This window comes from Notothenia rossii (assembly GCF_949606895.1).
Source record: "Notothenia rossii genome assembly, chromosome: 2".
In the NCBI taxonomy this organism is placed as follows: domain Eukaryota; kingdom Metazoa; phylum Chordata; class Actinopteri; order Perciformes; family Nototheniidae; genus Notothenia; species Notothenia rossii.
In genome coordinates, this window is record NC_136904.1 from 85,103,921 (window position 1) to 85,124,406 (window position 20,486).

Sequence of the window (20,486 nt, forward strand, 5' to 3'; positions counted from 1 at the left end):
AGATAATCTTTCTGTCGCCATTGACTTCAATACATAATTTTTCCGAAATAAGGTCCCATGGATTTGGTATCCAACAATACACAAAAAATATATATATATCTTGGAATCAGAAAAGCCAAAGTAATCATCCTGACCTTCATGTGAGGAACATGTACCACATCTCCATACTGGTCTTTGGTCTGTACCACCACGGTAGTCGGCCATCCACAGCGTATGTCATCTTTGTTCAAGATCAGAGATGTCTTCTGTGGGTCTGCGTAAGAGTCTGGCTGCAGCCATCTGGATGTAGGAAACAAATAGAGAGACAAGGTTGTAGATTACTAATCTGTAATGAAGGACTCATCAATACAACTTAAACACAGAGGGAAAGCTAACATAAATGTACAACCAGAATGAAAACGCAAAGTAGATACATTGCTCCACTTCATTGAGCTATGAAGGCTCCACTTAGGCCTGTCACGATAATTAATTTTGTTGGGCGATAACTTTTCCCGGAAATTATTTTTGATAAATGATAATATTGTCGGCACCGTTGTAAGACCATTTTAGACCACTGACATAATGATAATATATAATAATAATTCAAGTACATCCTTTCAAACAGAACTTTTTTTATTGAACATTCAACATTGCAAATGAAATGTGAAATAATGTTCAAATATATAAATTATATATAATAAATTAACAAATCAATTAAATTATAAACAATTAATTAAATCACACAAAACAATATATTAAATAGACTCAGGCTGGAAAACAGAGCTCTCTCCCTCAATACACATATACAAATACATAAATAAATATGAGCACACAAGCAAAAAAAACCTCAACAGGCCATATCCAAATCTGTATCAATCAAAGATTTCCAGCAAGGAACACCAACATGTTTGCATTGTCGGGCAAATGCATCTTTGATTGTAAACTGTCGGGAAGGTGGGGGCTCTCCAGCTGCCGTGTTTGCTCCCAGCTGGGAAAACGGAATGGGGTGGTTGTGTTTCAGGTGCAGTTTAAGGCTGGTCGTATTGCTAGCTTTTGTTGCTACCTTTTTAAAACAAATGCGACACACCGCCCCGGCTCATTCAAGTCCGTAGGTTCGCCTCGTTGATTTGGCATAAATCCAAAATATCCCCACACACCGGAGATGTGGAATTAGGTTTTGAAACCAATTCCATTTAACTTCAAATGCCCCTTGAGTAGGTCACACGTTGTCTCCTGCTTGTCTCTATATTATTCATTTGGCTGCTACACTGCTGCACGCGGAGTGTCCCCTGACCTGGCTGTGTGTAAGCCCCGCCCCTCACGGCGCGCCTGGCCGGCAGACACAGCACACCTGGCTAAAATGCTGGTCACATCCTTATGTAAACAAACACGCATGTAAACGGCAATTTATCGAGGTCAGAAAAGTTATCGAGTTCATTTTTATTTATCGTACCATAAGTCAATTATCTGCTTATCGTGACAGGCCTAGCTCCACTATCATGTACCTTGCCAGACGTCCTCCACTTGAGGTCTCTACACATGTGATGAAGTCCTCCAGGAAAGAGTGCTCATTGGTTTGGAGGTGCAGGGGCAGATTTCCCTCCAGAGCCTCCAAGATGGTGGGAGAGTGAGACAAGGCCAGACCCTTTCCCAGGATCCCTGCATGGGACTTACACACCTGGGTGAGGTCAAGGAAATAAGAATCAAGGAAGGTAGAGTGCAGAAAGTATCAAATATTTCTTTTAAAACCACAATAAGTCCAAAAGATGACCTCTGAATTTAAAAAGGTGACACACCTGAAGAGAGGCTTCCTCAAGAATCTCCAGATCCTCCTCCAATTCATTGCCTTGAAGTACAAATAATAATTACAAATTTAAAGTTAGGTCAGAGGAGAACAATCCAGTGCTGCTTTTTTCTAAATCTGATACAAATGGTTGTCTCCTGATGGAGTTATGTTGTGTTTTTGTAATACTTAATGTGGCCACAAGAGGGTGAAGAGCACCAACATTTGAGATAAGACTTAGAACCTGGATCCCCAGAATTAAGAGTATTAAAAAACACAACATCCCCAACATGGATCCCCAACATGGATCCCCAAATTCCCTCATCCCCTGTTCACATACCTATAGGGAGGGCCAGGTCTTTCTTCATCAGAGCTGCAGCACACACACTGCCCAGGAAGGCCAACTCTTTCTCCAGCTGGATGATTCCCTGAAAGGTCAATGATGTTAAGGTTAGGATGGTTTTGTAACATTCAACATTTTCCCTGCCTAGACCAATGCATCATGGAGATTACATACAAAATGCAGACTTGAGAACTCTTCATTCTCAAAAACAAACACCCTTTTATACAGAAAACAGGCAGGGACAAGTCAGTACCTCATCAGGACCAGGGTTGAATTCGTATCCCACAGCCACGCACTTGAAGCCATAAAAGGAAGCTTTCTCGTCTTTCACGTAGTCTGACGCTGTTTCCAGTGAGAACAAAACTTCATTTCCTGAAAGTAGAGAGAACGGAAATATGGAATATTTAAACAGAGACAGGATGTCGGAGTAATAAACATAATCACTTTTGACTAATGGCTGCCTGCCTGTTGTAGCAGGTGGCTCAGCAACACTACGCAGATAAAAGCACATATGTGAACAAAAAAAAACAATTACTTCAACTAGGTTGTAAGAATAAACGTTTAGCACCTTTTTAGAGTTATTTCTGCCCTCAGTTTCTAAAATTAAAGTAAACGCCACATCATCCCAAATACTATTGTTGCTTAAGAGGCTGACGTCAGGCCTTAGCAGCGGTTTGCGCAGTTGTATTATTCATATTTATCAATAACTGTTCCTTTCTCACGCTCTCCTACCTGGCAGCACTAGGACAGTTGTAGGCCATCCGGTGGATCCTGAGAACTTCTTGAGCTCAGTCCAGGTGTTGATGGTGTCATGGATCAACGGTTTGCCCCCCAGACTGGACAGGTGGAGGGTTCGGCTGGGGATGAGCAGGCGAATGACGTCCTCTGGCTGCGCAGTGCCACACTGTTGATCAAACTCAATAGTGGTCCAGCGCACACAGTCTGGAAATGATACCTGAGGCACGGTGAGACAGGGTAAGATTAGATTACACTTAAATTATTTGTGTGTTTTTCAGATGTCCTTGCTATTAGCATAATAAATAATACCTTACCCTGTATTGGGTGACACCAGATTGTTTATAAGGGTGATCACTCTCGATAACTGCGTAGTGGTTAGAGGTGGTACAGGCTGAAAGGCCCTGCTCGGGCTGGTTGCCAGTCGTGCTGTCTGTTGACTGGTTGGGGTTGAAGGTGGGTGGGGCGTACTTCTGGTTGAGGGCTGAGACGGCGGGTAGCAGCTCCTGAACGAGGCCAAACACCTCAACAGCAGCCTGGATGAGGAAGAGCAGGCATTTTACCACAATGCCACATCAGAAGACCATTTACTTTTGGTTCCCTGACTTGACCTCTTACCTTAGGTACAGACGCAGCTACAGGGCCGATGTAGGCCAGGATAAGAGGCAGCAGCATGGAGAACAGGCTGGACGAACTTAGCAGCTCAGGAATGTCATCCACTGGAGATAACAGAGGACAGATAAAACGAATGAGAGGCAGAACAGATGAAATCTAAATGAAATACGAGTGGCTCTACACCAGTGCTTTTGTAATACAGGTGCAAGTTTGTGATGCTCACCATCAACAGCAAAAGCTCTGTTTAGCAGATCCTTTGCAGCTCTGACCACGGCACTGACCACAGACAGAGCTCTGCTACAGTTCTTGTCCTCCTCATTGGCTTTGCTCAGCAGTTGAGACTGAAGATCCCCATCATACTCGCTCCTTTAAAAAGGGAGAAAAACTCAGGTCAGAAAAGAAGAACCTCAAATTCCTCAGATATGAGATGTTATAAAATGCGGGCTTTGTGTTTACCTGTAGTAGAGGATCTGTGGGATCTGCCCTCTGGTCTGGTTGGTGCCATTGCTACTCAAGCTGCAGGTGCTGAAGGTGAAGGAGACACCATCAGAGCACTGCACCGTGGTCATGCCTCCATCACCGTTAGCCGTCCGGCTGCCGTAGTTCCGCAATCGGACAGCGTACTTCACCCCCTCCTGCAACAGAAGAAATTAATCAGTGAGATTATATGCATTTTAACGACTATCACAACATGACTGTGAAAAGGGTAACACTTTATATGATGCCAATGACTAATTCAGTATAATCTGCTTGTAAAATAATCTAGCACTGTAAAATTATAAGAACAATTTATTTACAGAGGAACAACTGAATGAAGGATATTTACCTAAACAAAACTCACTCATGGGTTTCATAGAATGTGGTACGATATTATGGTTACAGCATATGATATCTTAACATTTGTATCCCAACAGCAAATCATATGCTTTCTTATTTTCTTGAGACTCTGTACCTTGAGTGGCACAGCCTTGTCCAGGCGGACCTCAGCAATATCACTGGGAGAATCATCAGTGCTGTAGGTGCCCTTCACAAGCTCCAGGGACGTCCACCTGTGAGTATGTGCAGAGTCGCCCGGGTGCTCTGTCTGCGCCTAACGGAGGAAGGGACAAACGTTTTGAAAATACCAAGAAATCTTGTACAATGAATAAAATATCATAAAATATAATATCACTTACATCATCAGCCAGCACCTCTAATTCATACTCATGGATGCCCCCTCCTCCGTAGACGCAAACGCCCACCAGCACAACGCCTGGCTTGTCCACCGTCATACAGATGGCATCCGGAGAGCCATTGCCCGTGTTCCAACTCCGGCCCTGACTTGTTTTGGTGAAACGGTTCGGGGAAGCCTTTACGGAGTGCAGCGAGTTTAGTCCATCAACCTTAAAAGAAAGGATACAAGAAGATATGTAGTCAAACGTATAAAACTAACTACATTACCACATGACGCTGATTAATACATTTGAAGAGGAATTCCAAGCTTTTAATTTAAATATTAAATTCTTAATAAAAGGCATGTTCTCTGTCCTCTGCATGAAGACCATCCCCCACTCAAAGTGCGCATTACCCCAGGTACACTGATGTACAAGTAATGGATGTCATCTTATTGTGAAGGTCAGCAGTAGCCAGGTACCCATCCAAAGATATTGCACATTTTAACTAAATGTCAAGGAAATCTGTTCCATTTGGGTTTGTAATACGTCATTGCAAAGACAATTGGAGAAAAACAGAACAGAGACAAAATGGGTAGTCTCTAAAAGATACACTATCTAAAATGAACGCCTGAAATCAAACACATCTGTTCAGTAACAATCTATTTATAACACTCTGCTGACAACAGAGAGCCAGACACAACGGCAGAGGGACCCTTCCCAGGTGCTCAGGGGAGGAGGAGTTGTTTCCTTGACAACAGACTGGGTTAGAAACAGTGGTGACGAGGAATGCCTTTGAGTGACAGTAACCATGGCAATGATAGTGCTAATGTCCAGCCTGAAGCAGACAGTAATATCTGTGATAATGATTAAATAAAGAGACAGACATCTGTCCTACCCACTTAAAGGTAGGGTAGGTAAGAATGGAGAAACCAGCTCGAGTGCGCTAGAATTTGAAAGTACGCAGCTGAAAATAATCTGCCCCTTCCTTCAAACTTCCTCACAGAGCCCCTCCTCCAACACACACGAACATGACCAATGAGGGCACGAGATAAGTTTGTGCACGAGATGGAAGGCTGACAGGCAGGTAGGTCATCCAGTTATTTTAGCCGGGCCGGCTCAGATCATTGGTTGTGCTTTTTACAGCGCCACGGCTTCCACAGCATTTAAAGGTCCCATGTCATGGCAATTTCTAATGATCATAATTCCATTGTTGAGGTCTACTAGAATAGATTTATATTGTGCAATTTTCCAAACTCACATTGGTTTCTCATACAGCATCTCTGTAAATGTGTATTCACTGGTATTCACTCTTTCCTAAACGGCTTGTTGGAGCTCCGCCCCCCCTCACTGTGAGCCCAGTGTGCTCTGATTGGTCGGGAAGTTGCGAGGCTCGCTGCTCAATAATCTGGCTTACTGGTGTGGTTTCCGGGTCTGCGACAGGGCTCTCGACTAACTTTTTTCACTATCCTCCCGGAACCGTCCCGAAATACAATCTAACCCGTCCCGAAATTAATGTGGACTGTCCCGAAATTTTAATTATGAGTTTTTCTACATTATCATTAGCTAGAATCATTCAAAGTGAGCTTTAACATAAATAAAACTTCATACAAATCATTAGATCAGGGGTGGGGAACCTTTTCCCTCTCAAGGGCCATTTCAATGTTTTAAACATCCTCCGAGGGCCGTACAAATTATTGACCTCTGCTTAAAAATACTAAAATCACAGCCCATTCATTTTGCCTTTCTTTCATGCCGTGCAAAGAAAAAGCAAACTCTTAATCCAGATATTTGACCATGACTCGTGCATGCATTCACGTGCACGGTTGTGGCATGACCACCAAAACAGAAAGTATATTGGACACAAGATATGTGCAAATGTATTTCGTTTCCTATCCATGTTGACGTGATTTAAGTGCGTGGGGGGGGGGGGGGGGACCTAACCTCCTCTAGGGGGGTCCTCACCTCCCCGGGAAGATTTTTTTTTAAATGTTGAAGTTAAAAGCATCAATCTGGTGCACTTTGAGAGCAACATTAGGAGATCTATGGATACATCTCTCAACACCCATATGAAACAGAACTGGAAGCAGATGTATTTTTCTTTATGGATATTTTACAAATAACTCCCCTTTCAAACTGTATTCTTGTTTATTAATAACAACTTTTATTTACTGTCATATAGTATTTTATACCTGTTTACTTTATTCTCTTGTTTTTTAGAACTATAATGATCATATAAAGATGTGCCTTTACCTCACTGGTTGGAGAAAAAGCTTCTTATATTCGTTAGCATAGCTAGCTAACCAGATGCTAATAACAACAAAGTTATTGACTGTATGATCAGTATGACAGATGAACAGATCGCCACTGGGCTTTCAACGAAAGACACAGCCACGCAGAAACTGCGGCATGTGTACAGCTCCTTATGGGTACTGCACTTTTTGGAAGTGCCGAAGCGACGTTCTGGTGCTCCCCTGCCATGCTCCCCTGTCAGACGAGACTTATACCAAGTGATGACACGTTAGGCTCGTGTTGTGTTCAAGGACCCTGACCTTGGCCAGGAAAAACAGGCACTCGCCTGTTTAATTTTTTTGCGGTCTAGATCTCTTTAATTTTTTTCTTTTTTGCGTGTGTTTATAAATTGCCTCGAGGGCCGTAGCAAATGGTCTCGCGGGCCGTATACGGTCCGGGGGCCAGGGGTTCCCCACCCCTGCATTAGAGGATAATTCATCAACCTTTTTATTTGAGTAAATCAGTCAATCACATAAACAAAGGCCAAATATATTTAAACAAACACACAAACGAGAAAATTACTCTAATATTGAATCCAAGCAAGTCCCATCCAATTAACAAAAAAATCCTACACTCTGTCCTGAAGACAGAACCCAGAGTAACCACTAACCAGGATGACAGTCTGTAACACAGTCAGGAGACCTTCACAAACTGCCCCGCCCCCTCGCACACAGACGGGAGAGAGAGATCTCGTCTGGATTGGAAAGCTCGAAAATACATCATAGACGCATGTTGTAGTCTTATTGCATATTAGAAACGGAGTTGGCGAAGCTAAAACTGCCATATAATGTTTATGTAGCAATAATACATATGATATATATTTTTGAAATGTCTCCAGTACCGATAAAAAGTCAGATAACTTCGGAGCTTAACGTTACCACTGTCTTTAATAATTCCGGCCCGGGGACCGTTTAATACCGGGGCTCGGTACCCACCCCTACATGGAGAGAGGCGCAGCATATTGCTAAGGACTAAATACGATGGAGGGTTCTCATCTCAGCCTTGTTATTACATCCCATAGGGGATGAAGGGGAGTAAGTAAATAAGGAGGCCGGGGCTCCAGGGTCTGGTTCCTCTGTGCGTTTTTGTGATGTAACGGTAAAACATTTCAGAATTCCTCCACGGGATGCCATTGTCACTGTACATCACTCAACCCGCGAAATACACACACTCAGAGCCATATAATAGATAAATGGCGCTGCACACACTCAGTACATAGCTAGACCCGCAAATTTGCGGGCCAGGAATTCGCGGGCACTGGCTGACAGCCAGCAGCACAGCTGTAGCTACGTACTGTGTGTGTGTGTGTGTGTGTGTGTGTGTGTGTGTGTGTGTGTGTGTGTGTGTGTGTGTGTGTGTGTGTGTGTGTGTGTGTGTGTGTGTGTGTGTGTGTGTGTGTGTGTGTGTGTGTGTGTGTGTGTGTGTGTGTATATTTCGCGGGTTGCTAAATGTTTTGTGCGTTTATGTTGACAAGGAGGTTTAATAACTGTGTGCTACACAAAACGTGCAGTCAGTTTCATTTTCATCGCCGTTCATCTCTCGTCCCAAATTCGTCTCAAAATATTTTTTTATCCTCCCCGACACTATTTTCTTCGGCCCCGGGACGACGGGACGTCCTTAAGCTCGAGCCCTGGTACAGCGGGACAGCACGAAACTAATCCTGAGCACACACAAACACTCACAGCCGAAGTAAAAACAATAAGTGTGGCTTGATATTGAGTAAGAAAAAGGTTTATAACGCTGTGAGAATGGGTCTGCGGAGAGCATTTCTCCGCGATCCCAACTCGTCTATTACCAACCAGGGAGCTCTACGCAAGTCAATGGGACTCCCTGTTAGTTGAAATAGTACGCTAAAGGTCTTGGTGTGTGAAGAAATCCACGGATTGGTCCATTTTGGTTCCCAGAAGAAACAAATGGAAAAGACAAATGTCCAACGAGGCGTTCTGGGGCAGCATAGACAGGTCTTTTCTGTGTTAGAATTTTACTCGCTACAGGGTGTACTTTGAGGGTTTACTGCAGACCGTTTACATGCAAAAAACCTTCATAACACACAAGGGGGAGGGTAATAACCGGAAAAGCATGAAATGGGACCTTCAATATATTCACTGCTATCGGGATGTTAAGAGCATTCCATGGAATATAACAAAGAGAATTACCTACCCCACCTTTAATGACTCAGCACACCGTTAAAACTATAAATCAAACCTCTTTTCTGTTACTGATTTTTGACAACAGTAAAACATCTTGTTCCAGGAAAAATACATCACTATGGAAAGTTGATTTGGTAACTATATACACTGTAGCTTCAAGTAAGGTTATAGAAGGAGGAAGAATAAAAAGGGAAAAAGCAAGGAATGACATGTAATCAAGATCTAATCTGTAACTTAGAAAAGCTGGACTGTGATAAAGAGGATGAGGATTAACAAGTGATTAACAATGTTGTTGAAGCTGCAGGTTGAACGGTGAAACAGAGGAAAGGTCAGTCTTCTCTGAACACAAAACAACCAGAATCCTATAAAACCCTGTTTAATCTCTTGTTCCTGGATGAGGGTCCTTTGCCCCTGCCATCATGACATCTGGTGAGTAATAAAAGACCCTGAGCTTTGACAGATACAAGTCATGTCTTGTTGTTGGCCGAGTAGTCACAGCAATATTGTATAACTCTATAATCACTTAATCTAAATAAGGGATCATCATAAAATTAAAAAATGTTACCTCGGAGCCCAGGGCCGAGGCGGTGAGCTCGGAGACGATGGAGGCCAGCAGACCACAGGTGTTGGAGACAAGGTGCGGTGAAAACAGCTCCACCTCCTTCCTCAAACTCTTCCTCACAGGCAGCACCACAATCACCAGCATCTTCTCCAACACCTCCCGGAAACTGGTCATGCCCATCAGGTTCTCCTCCGTCTGAGAGGAAGAAAGATAATACTGTCTTAATAGTTAGGTAACTGAAGTATTACAACAAGCATATGTCGTAATGATCAAATACCATAATGTTCTCCATCTCTAGAAACACACATAAGCACCCAGTGTCCACCATTTTGAAATGAAGATACCTGATGAACAGTAAGTATATCATGTGCTAACACTCACATGGCTTAGTTTCTCCATGTGGGCGACCAGCAGGGGGAAGCGGTGAGCGAGGGCAGAGTCGTTCTCTGTGCTGACTTGTTTGACCAGCGAACGCAGCAGCACTTCCCCGTCGTACGCGATGGGCAGGATGGATGTCAGCTTCACAGAAGTGTGGCACAGAGCGGACATTACAGCTGCCAACAGACGGCTGCTGGATGTGCGAAAGTTGGCCTCAGCAATGTCCTAAAAAAACAGGGAGGACAAGAAGAATTAATCTCTGACTTTATAACCGCTTTGAAAAATGTCTACAATGTTTCTTTAACAACCTTAGAGAATATCAGAATGAAGCTGTGGTTTTAAACTTTTAATGAGTTGTCTTGATATGACCTCAATATATCTATCAATTTTTACTTTATATAAAGGCCTTCTACATTTTAAAACAGTCTTGAATATTTTTATAGTTTAATGAATTGGTGGCAAGTTGAGTGACGAAAAATGTATGAGCAACTATCTAGATATTTGTTCATTTCAGGAATCAGGAAATACATTGCTCTTGCTTTTCTGTTTTTGTAATAATTGGACATTAAATATCTTCTGATATAGGACTGCTGCTTGAACAACAGAAGCCGTTACCATGGAGTTAAGGAAGATGTTTGCGAATCGCCATATAATAATATACCGCAGATGAATCAGAAAAACAACAGCTTCTAATAATTATTAACCATTTTCAGTCCTACATTAAAGCTCTTTCTAGGCTACAGTGACATGGTGCAACGTTATTGACCTGGTCGAGACAGTTGAGCAGGTCACAGAGGCAGGCCCACTGCAGAGCCGGGGTCGGGTAGAAAGAGTGGAAGCAGGCAGTGAACGTGTTGTGGCACTCCTGCAGCACAGCTTCCAGCAGGGTCAGAGGCTGAGACAGGTAGCCCTGGGGGTCGTTGTCCAGCTTAGTCAGGCAGTTGTCCATGCCTTCTGAGAGGATCTTCTTCAGCAGGCTGCGAGTCTTTCCCACGCACTCTGCCAGCTTGCTCGACTCCTCCACCACAGCTTTGGTGCTGGCTGGAAATCAAAGAACACACAGAAAAGGAAAACATCACTTGATCTTATCAGAAGCCACACACTAAATGAAGGGATCATTTGAAATGTACTTTTTGAAATATAAACACATTCTAGTCTGTTCAGGATTTAACGATCAGACATAACATGTTGGCACAGTGACTACTCCGTTCTTAAATGATTAAGGATGGATATTGTTTCTCAAACAGAAAACACATTTTTGCGGTTTTCAAAAGCATTTTATTGCCAAATACTAATTGTGAGCTGTGCTCCTACCAGCAATGGGAAATATCTCACAGATGTAGACCCTGAGCAGGCGGAGACAGCATGTGCCAACAAAGCGCAGTCTCTCCAGGTCCAGCAGGGTGGCTGTGTACTGGAAGCCTTTCAGCCCTCGCAGCTCCTCCACACCCAAAACCAGGGTGGTCCAGCTCCAGTGAAGGACACTCAGCAGAGACTCAAAACACTCCTACAGAGACAGAGTTAGACAGTTACACAAAGTCCAGTAAACCTTACAAAGCCCTACTTGAAAGTAGCTCTTAAAGCATGAGGGAACATTTAGGGGAACACTATAAGACATAAAGACAGTACTCACCACTGAGACGGTTCGAGCGAATGAGCGTTTAAGGATATGGACCGGTTCACTGGTCTGCTGTTTTCCTTTAGCTGCATTGCCATCATTTGAAGGAAGCCTGATGTTCAAACATAAAGAGACAATCAAAATAATTTACTTACAAACCTATAGACAAAATATGCGTGAATCACATTCAAGGACTTTACTTGCCTGTAAAGTAGCTGTGGTATCTGACCCGCGTTAACGTCTGTACCGTTGTTTGACTTCTTAGAGCTTTTGAACTGAAAGACCACACTAAAAAGGGAAAAACAAAACATTCAAAATGAAAAGCTGTTTGACCAATTTTCAGATTGACATTATAGAACCAAATGATGCCTATGGAGAATGTGAAATGTTTGTTTACCCATCATCTGTTGTAATGGTTGCCTGTCCATGGGAGCCACAGTCACTGCTGGGTCCAGAGACTCGGGCCCACGCCACATACCACCAGCCCAGCTGCAGCAGCACCGGCTCATCAAACATCATGGCGTATTTCTCCCTACAGATAACCCACATTAACATTCATTCCACATCATTTTCTTTACATGAAAGATGCATGAGAACAGAAGGGAAACACAATTCATTTATTAACTTTACCTGGCAGCACAGTCATAAGCCAGCACGTCAGTCTCAGCCAGTAGATCTCCGTCCGTCTCGTGGTCCCCTCCGTCAGGTCCAAGCTCAAAAAGCTGCACAACAAAAGGAGTGGGGTAATGTATTGTAAAGATTGTAATTTAAACGCCAATAGCAATAGTGAGTATCGTATTTGTAGTGAGTATCGGACAGTCGAGACAGAAAAAGTCTGTAATGACATTGACAAAATGCCTAAAACAATTACATGTGTCTTTGTTTAAAAGAAAAAAGATTGGCTCTAAGCAGCTCACCTTGATCTTGGCAGTGTACTCCCCTCGTCCCCCGAACAGACCCAGGCCCCCAAGCAGGATGTCCGCATCAGCACAGAAGCGGATGGCCTCCACAGAGTGAGCCGAGTAGCCCCAGCCACCACCGTGACCTACAACATCACACATGGGATCGATAAGGCATTGCAACGTAAAAGGAAGTGGTTTATTACATTACATTACATTTAGCTGACGCTTTTATCCAAAGCGGCTTACAATAAGTACTTTTAAGTACTTTCACTCTGATCTGACTTGAACATTGATGTTGTGACTTTAAAGGTTAGAGGTAGAAGAGCTGGATAGACTCAAAAGAAAAATGAATCAAGCTAAAAATATATTATTATATATCTTTCAGTATGTTGTATCAGGCACGCGGGAAGTCAGTCAGAGTTGGGGGTGCGGCGGGGAGGGGGTGTGCTAGTGGAGCCTCGCAGCGGCGTAACTGTAGCTTACACCAGGGGTTCCCAAACGTTTCAGCCCGCGACCCCCAAAATAACAGTGCCAGAGACTGGCGACCCCCTGTCGACGGGGGGGGGGAATATCTCTGCAATGGAGCGAGCTTAAGTTTCACTTTCGATTGCATGATATAGCCCAGCGCAACACCTCCTTCAAGCATGTTGCCACTTGTTTGTACCATTTTCAGGCGATTTGTAATCTGTTCTAGAAAAACGATGTGTTCTTTAGGATTTCAAGAAGCATATAGAACAAACAATGGAAGTATTTTATGAACATTTATCCATGCTGAAAGTAGATTTAGATGTGTTAGGAGTGAGATAGGGATTATTATCTAATATATGCATCTGATGAAGCATTGCATGATGTCTGTTGATGATCAGAGGCTGTTGTTGGGGCTGCATAAACGTTTTTTTATTTTTGTTTTGTAGACAAGACCATGCAGGCCTCAGAGAGTTAAACTTGGGCCTGCGACCATAGTTTTATTGTATTTTGTTTTGAAAATCCACAGCGGAGGTTTGTGTCGTACTACATGCGGTGTATTTTGCATATCTCTCAGTAGCCAACAATCTGTGAGTCTGTTGGCTCGGACATAAACTCGTGTTTAAAATAATACTACATAATAAATGTAGTCTACATTTCATAATAAGAGGTGTAAAACCTGAGAGGATTTTAAATCGCATTTGAACTAAATGCTTCTACAATCTGTAGTTGTATTTGTATTGTTGATTTATTGTGTGAACGAGGCGATATAGAGAAGGTTAAGCTGTCATTATTAGGCTGTAATTTGTTATATACTGTTGGAATGGGTAAGCAGGCCTATTGTTTTTGGATATTTGTGGAGTTAGGTGGTCCATGAGTGTTTTTTATTGGTTAAGTGGTCCTTGGTATGAAAAACTTTGAGAAACACTGCGCTAGTGGATTGTCAAAGGGGGAGCCTCGTTGCGGGAAAATTATACAGATGGCTAGTCCGCCCCTGAAAATGTCTATGCAAACGTTATTATTAATAATAATAAAATAAAATAAATAATAATAATCAATTTTTATTTTGTAATCATCTCGCGACCCCCACTTTGGGAACCCCTGGCTTACACTATAGGTGCGGCGCGTTTGGGGGTGCGTGTGCTAGTGGAGCCTTGCAGGTGGGGGTGCTGCAGCCCCCTCAGCACCCCCCCTTCCCGCGTCCCTGTGTTGTATCATACATGATTTACAACAAATCCTGTTCAAAGATCCCACTTACTCTCGAAGCGGTTCACCACACTGTAGTCCTCTTTAGAGTAGACCTTCATCACTGCCTGGGTTTCTTCCTCTGCACTGGCTACACCCATCTTCAGCTCTTGCATGGCTGCCAGTGTATCCAGGCAACCTAAGTAGACAACCCAGTATACTTCATCTTAGTATTGAAAGATTACATACATAAACACAAATGTATAATCTAGGAATTCCTGCACTTTATCATATTTTGGCCAAACTGTCTCTCAAATAAAAAAATGTACACAGTTAAAATAGCACTAAAATCCCATCACTCAGTTAATGAATGAACATTTTCATTAAAAAATATGGGATTTATGGGAATATCAGTTCAATCAGGGGGGGGTTAGAGAAATCAGCTTTTAAAAAAGAAGATGTCCGCATTGTCGATTATCACTCTTGGAGCATTCATCTTCACATTCCTACTACCATAAGAAATTCATAAAAGATTCATGCGACCAAAGACACTTTGCTGGATGGTTAGTGCAGAGGATTACCAAGGATGTGTAGGGCCCCGTGAGAGCGAGTAGTGGTGGCATGAGATCCTGAGGGCAACGCAAGCTCAGGGCTGAGGATGCTACAGCGAGCCTGGAGATCTGTAGCAGAGGGCATCCTGGCATCAGCGATCACTGCATTGTAGCACAGCATCTCTTTTGCAGCCGGCAGGAACCTAAAGAACCATGGAGGGCAAAAAGGGTTAGAAAAACACATTTAAAAAGAGACACATTAAAAACAAAAGGATAATCTGTAGGGCGTCTTCCCTAAATCTTGAGACTTGGAATGAATAGTACACAAAGTGGTACATACACGTAAACATAAACTAAACCAAATAGTTTACATTGTATTGCTGTGTATAGTTGATATTGACTGACCTCCATATGACATCATACACAGGGTCCAGACAAAGGCCAAATCCCTGCAGGTCCTCTTGCTCAGAGTCATTGAAGGTCCTGCAGCTTCCATCCAGTTTGTTGATAAGCAAGCACTTAAATGGAGGCGGCTCGGATACAGAGGAGGGCACAAGGCCAATGATGTGTTTGCTGGCAAAGATCTCTGAAGTTGCTAGGACATGGGAGTTGATAAGAGCCTCATCGATCCGCAGGAACGTCTGGTCCCCGCTGGCACCGATCCAAGTAGCCTTTCGTCCATATTTGGCACCGATGTTGGGCATGGGGGACGGCTTGGCATTCCAGTAGGGCATGTCCAGGATGGGCCGGCCCAACTGTCCTTTCTGAAAAACAATGAGGATCAATTGTCATTGTCTCGGGCAATTAGTTGTCAACTGTATCAAAAGCGAAATATATTGTGTGTAATAAACAAAGTAGTTAGTTAATTCTCTAAACAAGCAGTTGTATACACATTGTAACAGTTCAAATGTTTTACTTACCGAGAAGCTCCCGAATGTAAAGACCTGCCCATCAGTGAGAAGAACGGCTGTGTGGTTGCTGCCCGCTGTCACCTGAACACTGGGACCTGGAAGGGCCTGCACCAGAGTTGGAGAACCCCTAGCAGGTAGAAACATCAACATTAGGTTGTGTGAGTACACAAGTCTTTAACACTTAGCATCAGAATCAAGTTTATTTCACACAAAAGGATTCTACTTTGGTATATTGATGAATACACATGGCATATCTTAAAAATATAATTGTAATAAAATGAGTGTAAAAATATTAAAAACATATCATTGAAAAATGAAACATATCACCAATGTGACAGACACACACACATTTAGACCTATGTATCAATTCTGTTAACATTACTTGAGGTGTGAATGACATAAATACTGTATTTATTTTTCCTGTGACTTGTTTCTATATACAGGTCAAATAGTTGGCTATCACGAGGAGTGTACTTGCACATGCAACGGGGAAGGAGAGAGCTGAATGTGAGGAGACAAAGAACTAATAAATAGACTCTACTAAAAAACATTAAGGTCCTATGTCTTTCCTGAATTACTTTTCCTTGACTTGATTTTAATGAAGAGCAGTTTTACTCGAAACGTCACTTGGGTGCAATCATTAAGTGAACATTGGGATCCATTGGAATGTCAGTACATTTAAAAGATGTCAAGGCAACAGAAGCAATACCTTGAGTTTACGTCTCCATGTCCAAGCTGTCCATGTTGGCCGTAACCAAATGTGTAGACGTCTCCATTCTCCATCAGCACCACTGAAAAGCAACATAACCATGACTGTTACCTACCTATTATCTTTACTGCAAGGTCAGACATTATTGTTAGAGGTGTTAGAATAAATTTTCTAAAATAATATGCAGTCAAATTTACCCTGGAGCCTCACCAGAAGCAGCTTTGAGTTATATTCTCTTACCCGAGTGGTGAAACCCGCAGCTGACCTGCACAGCTCGCAGCTCACAGTCAAATCTCACGGCCCCCGGTGGGTAGGTGGTGATTTTGCTAGCGTCTTTCTCTCCACGCTCACTGCTACCATCTACAAGGCAAACACACCAAGTCAGCACATTTAAGTAGAGAACAGGGAGAGAGTGAGGTTAAGTAGCAACTTCAGACCACAGAGGTGGAGGTCTCTGCAGAGTCCTGGAAAACAGAGCTGGAGGGAGAAGGGGCTTCAAAAGAAAATGGGGGAGAAAGGGAGAAGCATACCGAAAAAGAAAGGAAGGGAACGGAACCTCTTAACAGAAAGGCTTTGGGCAACCAGTCCCAAACATATGGATCTAGTGTTTGTTTAGCAAAGAGTTTGATTTCCAAAATCTGTCTGTGATCAATGAGAACGAGGGAATCTGGTTTACCCTGAGCCCTGTGTAAGAGGTCACAGCTGTGTGAGAGGTGGGGGGGGGGGGCCCATGCACTAGAGTCAATACAATGACAGTCAATACCTTTTTGGACCATGCATCAGCTCAATGTGGTTTACCTTTGTATCTGAAGCCAGCCAGATGAGACAACAGGCTTAGGTTTTGATACAACTTCAAAGTGAATGTAACATAAATATTGACTGCTTCGTGGCTCAAACATTTCTAAGGTGGGGTTGAAAGTTTAGCTCATGGTGACAGCTGTCAATGTGAGTAAAACAAAAAGGAACAGAGGTGCTCTTCATCTAAAGCAGTGTTTCCCAAAGGGGGGTGCTTTGAAGCTGCAGATGTTTGTGAGAGATTCCTTCAAATATCAGTCATGCTTCATTCCTGAAGGAATTACACTATGATAAGTAAAAGAAGAAACGAAATGTAAACTGATGCAACAAACGCGATCATGTTCAGTGATGTTTGTTTTTTGTTGGAACAATAATGTTTTGAAATAGCCAAGGGGTACTAGGGTGAAATCATATTTGAAAAAGGGAGTATATTATTTGAGAACCACTTCTCTCTTTATTGTCTAAAGTACAATATGAGTAATTTGGAGGTCCCACACTAAAACACTGGTATTGTTGGTGGGTTGATTTTTGAGTAAACATTCCTCATAAGACCATGAAGGATGCTCAGGGGAGTCACACCAAACAAACTATCCTTACAATTGTGCATCAACCACAATGAATGGTTCTGCAAAAACTAAAAGTAATTTAGCAAATTAAAACATCCTCCATATCTAAACAGTCCTTAAAAAAAGAATACTGCTCTAAAATAGAATACTCTGTGGCGTCTTAACTTCGCATGTATCACAGTGGGAGAATAAAACAAGCCACTTATCGTTAACAATGAGTTTCTTTGTGGAGGGTTTTCAAATGGTGAAAGTTAACAGAATTTAATTTACAGTAAAGAGGGCATAATTGTAGACACTGAAAAGAAGCCTTGCCTAATAATAATCCACCAGCAGATCCACTTCAACCTGTGCCATGTATTTACTTCAGAAGCAGCAGCAGCTTTGACGGAAGATGAAGACCTGCCCAAATGCACTATCTACACAAAAAGATACCATCTTCTTTTATATTAAGGCAGGCAATGAGTGATACAGTTTGATATTTTACATTTTCTTAACTCAAGTATTTGCAGAGAGAGGACCTTTTAAAGCTCTAAGCCTGATCTGTGTGCTCTTTCCTCCTTATGGTTACTTTAGAAAGGAGAAAAGATTGTTTGTGTAACAAAAGCAAACTCCAAAAACAAGTTGCTTGTGTTTTCGTTGAATAGTAACTTGAGACAAAGAACCAGTACACTCACTTCTCTGATGGTTAAGTGCCTAAAAAGCTTACAGTAATGCTGTGACACATTTTATGATTTCCAAGCCCTTTTCATTAGATGATTCAAATCTAAAAATACGATTTTTAAACTAAAAACCCCTTTTTTTCCCCTTCTGGGTTAAATGTTTCTGCTAGCAACACTGCAGTTTACGGCCAAAGTGACAAATCAGTTGTAACTGGAGTGATTGTAAATCCAGTTCCAACTATTTAGGTCAAACAACAGCATTGGGGCAGAGCAGACATCCTACTACAAAAATAAAATATGTCGACCACAAAAAATCTGTGTTCGACAACAGGCCTTTCCTATGTTAGGGTCATGTCAAATTAAACTAATTAAAGGGAGCCAGCCTGTTGAGGTTGGTCTTTCACCCAGTCTAGAGACTGCACAGTAATGTGTTCCACTGCGAGAGTCCTTCTCTCCAAAAGCCTACATTGTTTGCTACCATGAGACCTGATGAATACACAAGAGTCCTGCCGTCAGAGAGTGAGAGAGGAGGTGGGCGGGACAGCCAGATTGGGAGATGAGTCAAAGGGGTGTCTCTGCACCCATTGAGTTAGTGAAAACCGTAGTACCTTTGTGCTTGTCCCGTTTATGCCTTAGTGCCTGAAGGGGTCTTATTCTGGCTAGGGCCTGCTCACGCTGGTTCATAAAAATGGGACCGGGATAAACAATGGGGCCTGGGGGAGAAAGAAACTTTCACATGCATGCACAATGCTCACAGAATGCGAGAGAACACATGGTAATACCACAACAATACACACACATTGAAAAATAATAAGGACACAAGCAAGGGGGAAGTCACCAAGACACAACACCCAAGCAAACAGCACCTGGAAGGTATTCAAAACTAAAAGAGGGTGGACATACATATTGTAGAATCTAAGACTGCCCCCTTCTTAGTAGATTGATTATTAATTGTTCATTTTGGTCCTTTTTGTAGAAAATATATTTTATGGTTTGTCATGCTCAATCATTGAAATGTACATCTCTGGTAACACAATTATTAAAGTGGTGCTTTTGCATGTTTTTGTATATTCTACAGATCTGTTTATTCAATCAACTAATCCATTTGTCGACAAAATTCTGTTAGTAGAGGAAGAATTGATTTAGTCGCCGATAGCACGAGTAGTTTCACCCTAATCGTTAACCTCCACTTCCACCTTCTCACTCTCCCTGTAGCTATGTTTAAGTCTCTAGGGTAAAAGGTATTAAACCAAAAACACACAATCCCTTCCCTTCCCTAGACATTGGGCCATTTTGTTTCGCACTGATTTATACCTCTGCCTTCCTCCAGCCTGTGCCGGCGGTTGATCCTCTGTCGTTTCTCTTCCTGACGGATTTGAATGTGCTCCTCGATGTTCACTCCTGGAGGGGGAGGGACAGGCACAGCTGAAAACAAAAAAAGGCCCCAGATACAGGCAGCCAAGACAGGATGCAGGAGAAGGAGGAGGAGGAGGGAAAACGGAGCAGAGCAGAACAAAACAAGACACACATCAATGAATGATGGAAAGAAGTGATGGAGAAGCAATGACTCTGCACAACACAAGAATAAAACAAAGCAACGAAACGTGTGCGAAATGCTGACTCAAGCAAACGCAACAGACAGTGGGATGTGTGGCATAAGCAGAGTGCGGGCATAGCTCAGAAAGATATATTGCTCGCGCACAGCCCCGCTCAAGACAGTAATTTATTCCGTTCAATTATTGAGAATCCAACACACAGTAGTGAACATTGGAATATAACCTCACACAGGTTTGTGCATGACGCTCTAACATGCATATGATTCATCAGACTTTGTGTCTTTAAATTAAAAATGTAAGTGGTGATATAGGTGAGATGTAAACAGTGAAAGTATGACATGGCAGATATGAATGTGCATACCTAGCAGCAGGTCCAGTGGAATCATCTCCTTCACTGCATCAAAGATGCCTCTCTGTCTGGCCTCCTGACCGTCCAGCTCCCTGGCGCAGGCCTTACAGCAGCCACACGCCGAGCAGCCCGACTCTCCGGATCCACAGCCACAGATACTGGGGGGGGGGACGGACACACACAGACAGAACAAATAATCACATTATGATGATGAAAAAGGTCCTCCCTGGCT

The 20,486-nt window shown here is 42.8% G+C and overlaps 1 protein-coding gene across 6 annotated transcripts in view; it reads right to left on the minus strand.

Annotated features, from left to right (window-relative positions):
• Window positions 1–20,486, minus strand: part of mycbp2 (MYC binding protein 2) — a 69,196-nt gene that overhangs the window by 25,875 nt on the left and 22,835 nt on the right. For 2 of the 6 annotated variants that reach the window (XM_079666801.1, XM_079666803.1), the window contains exons 16-45: window positions 20,267–20,412; window positions 19,664–19,750; window positions 18,958–19,062; window positions 16,570–16,689; window positions 16,330–16,411; window positions 15,630–15,747; window positions 15,115–15,473; window positions 14,740–14,912; window positions 14,232–14,357; window positions 12,524–12,651; window positions 12,237–12,328; window positions 12,004–12,138; window positions 11,811–11,894; window positions 11,622–11,718; window positions 11,303–11,495; window positions 10,755–11,029; window positions 9,992–10,213; window positions 9,614–9,805; window positions 4,631–4,837; window positions 4,408–4,545; window positions 3,912–4,090; window positions 3,679–3,821; window positions 3,459–3,559; window positions 3,158–3,376; window positions 2,838–3,060; window positions 2,359–2,477; window positions 2,103–2,190; window positions 1,776–1,825; window positions 1,485–1,657; window positions 135–279 (exon numbers count right to left, since the gene is read on the minus strand). In XM_079666801.1, coding sequence (XP_079522927.1) covers window positions 135–279; window positions 1,485–1,657; window positions 1,776–1,825; window positions 2,103–2,190; window positions 2,359–2,477; window positions 2,838–3,060; window positions 3,158–3,376; window positions 3,459–3,559; window positions 3,679–3,821; window positions 3,912–4,090; window positions 4,408–4,545; window positions 4,631–4,837; window positions 9,614–9,805; window positions 9,992–10,213; window positions 10,755–11,029; window positions 11,303–11,495; window positions 11,622–11,718; window positions 11,811–11,894; window positions 12,004–12,138; window positions 12,237–12,328; window positions 12,524–12,651; window positions 14,232–14,357; window positions 14,740–14,912; window positions 15,115–15,473; window positions 15,630–15,747; window positions 16,330–16,411; window positions 16,570–16,689; window positions 18,958–19,062; window positions 19,664–19,750; window positions 20,267–20,412 — 4,519 coding nt within the window. Of the gene's footprint in view, window positions 1–134; window positions 280–1,484; window positions 1,658–1,775; window positions 1,826–2,102; window positions 2,191–2,358; window positions 2,478–2,837; window positions 3,061–3,157; window positions 3,377–3,458; window positions 3,560–3,678; window positions 3,822–3,911; window positions 4,091–4,407; window positions 4,546–4,630; window positions 4,838–9,613; window positions 9,806–9,991; window positions 10,214–10,754; window positions 11,030–11,302; window positions 11,496–11,621; window positions 11,719–11,810; window positions 11,895–12,003; window positions 12,139–12,236; window positions 12,329–12,523; window positions 12,652–14,231; window positions 14,358–14,739; window positions 14,913–15,114; window positions 15,474–15,629; window positions 15,748–16,329; window positions 16,412–16,569; window positions 16,690–18,957; window positions 19,063–19,663; window positions 19,775–20,266; window positions 20,413–20,486 lie in introns of all 6 variants that reach the window. The other 4 variants (XM_079666800.1, XM_079666804.1, XM_079666802.1 and 1 more) reach the window with 2 other exon arrangements.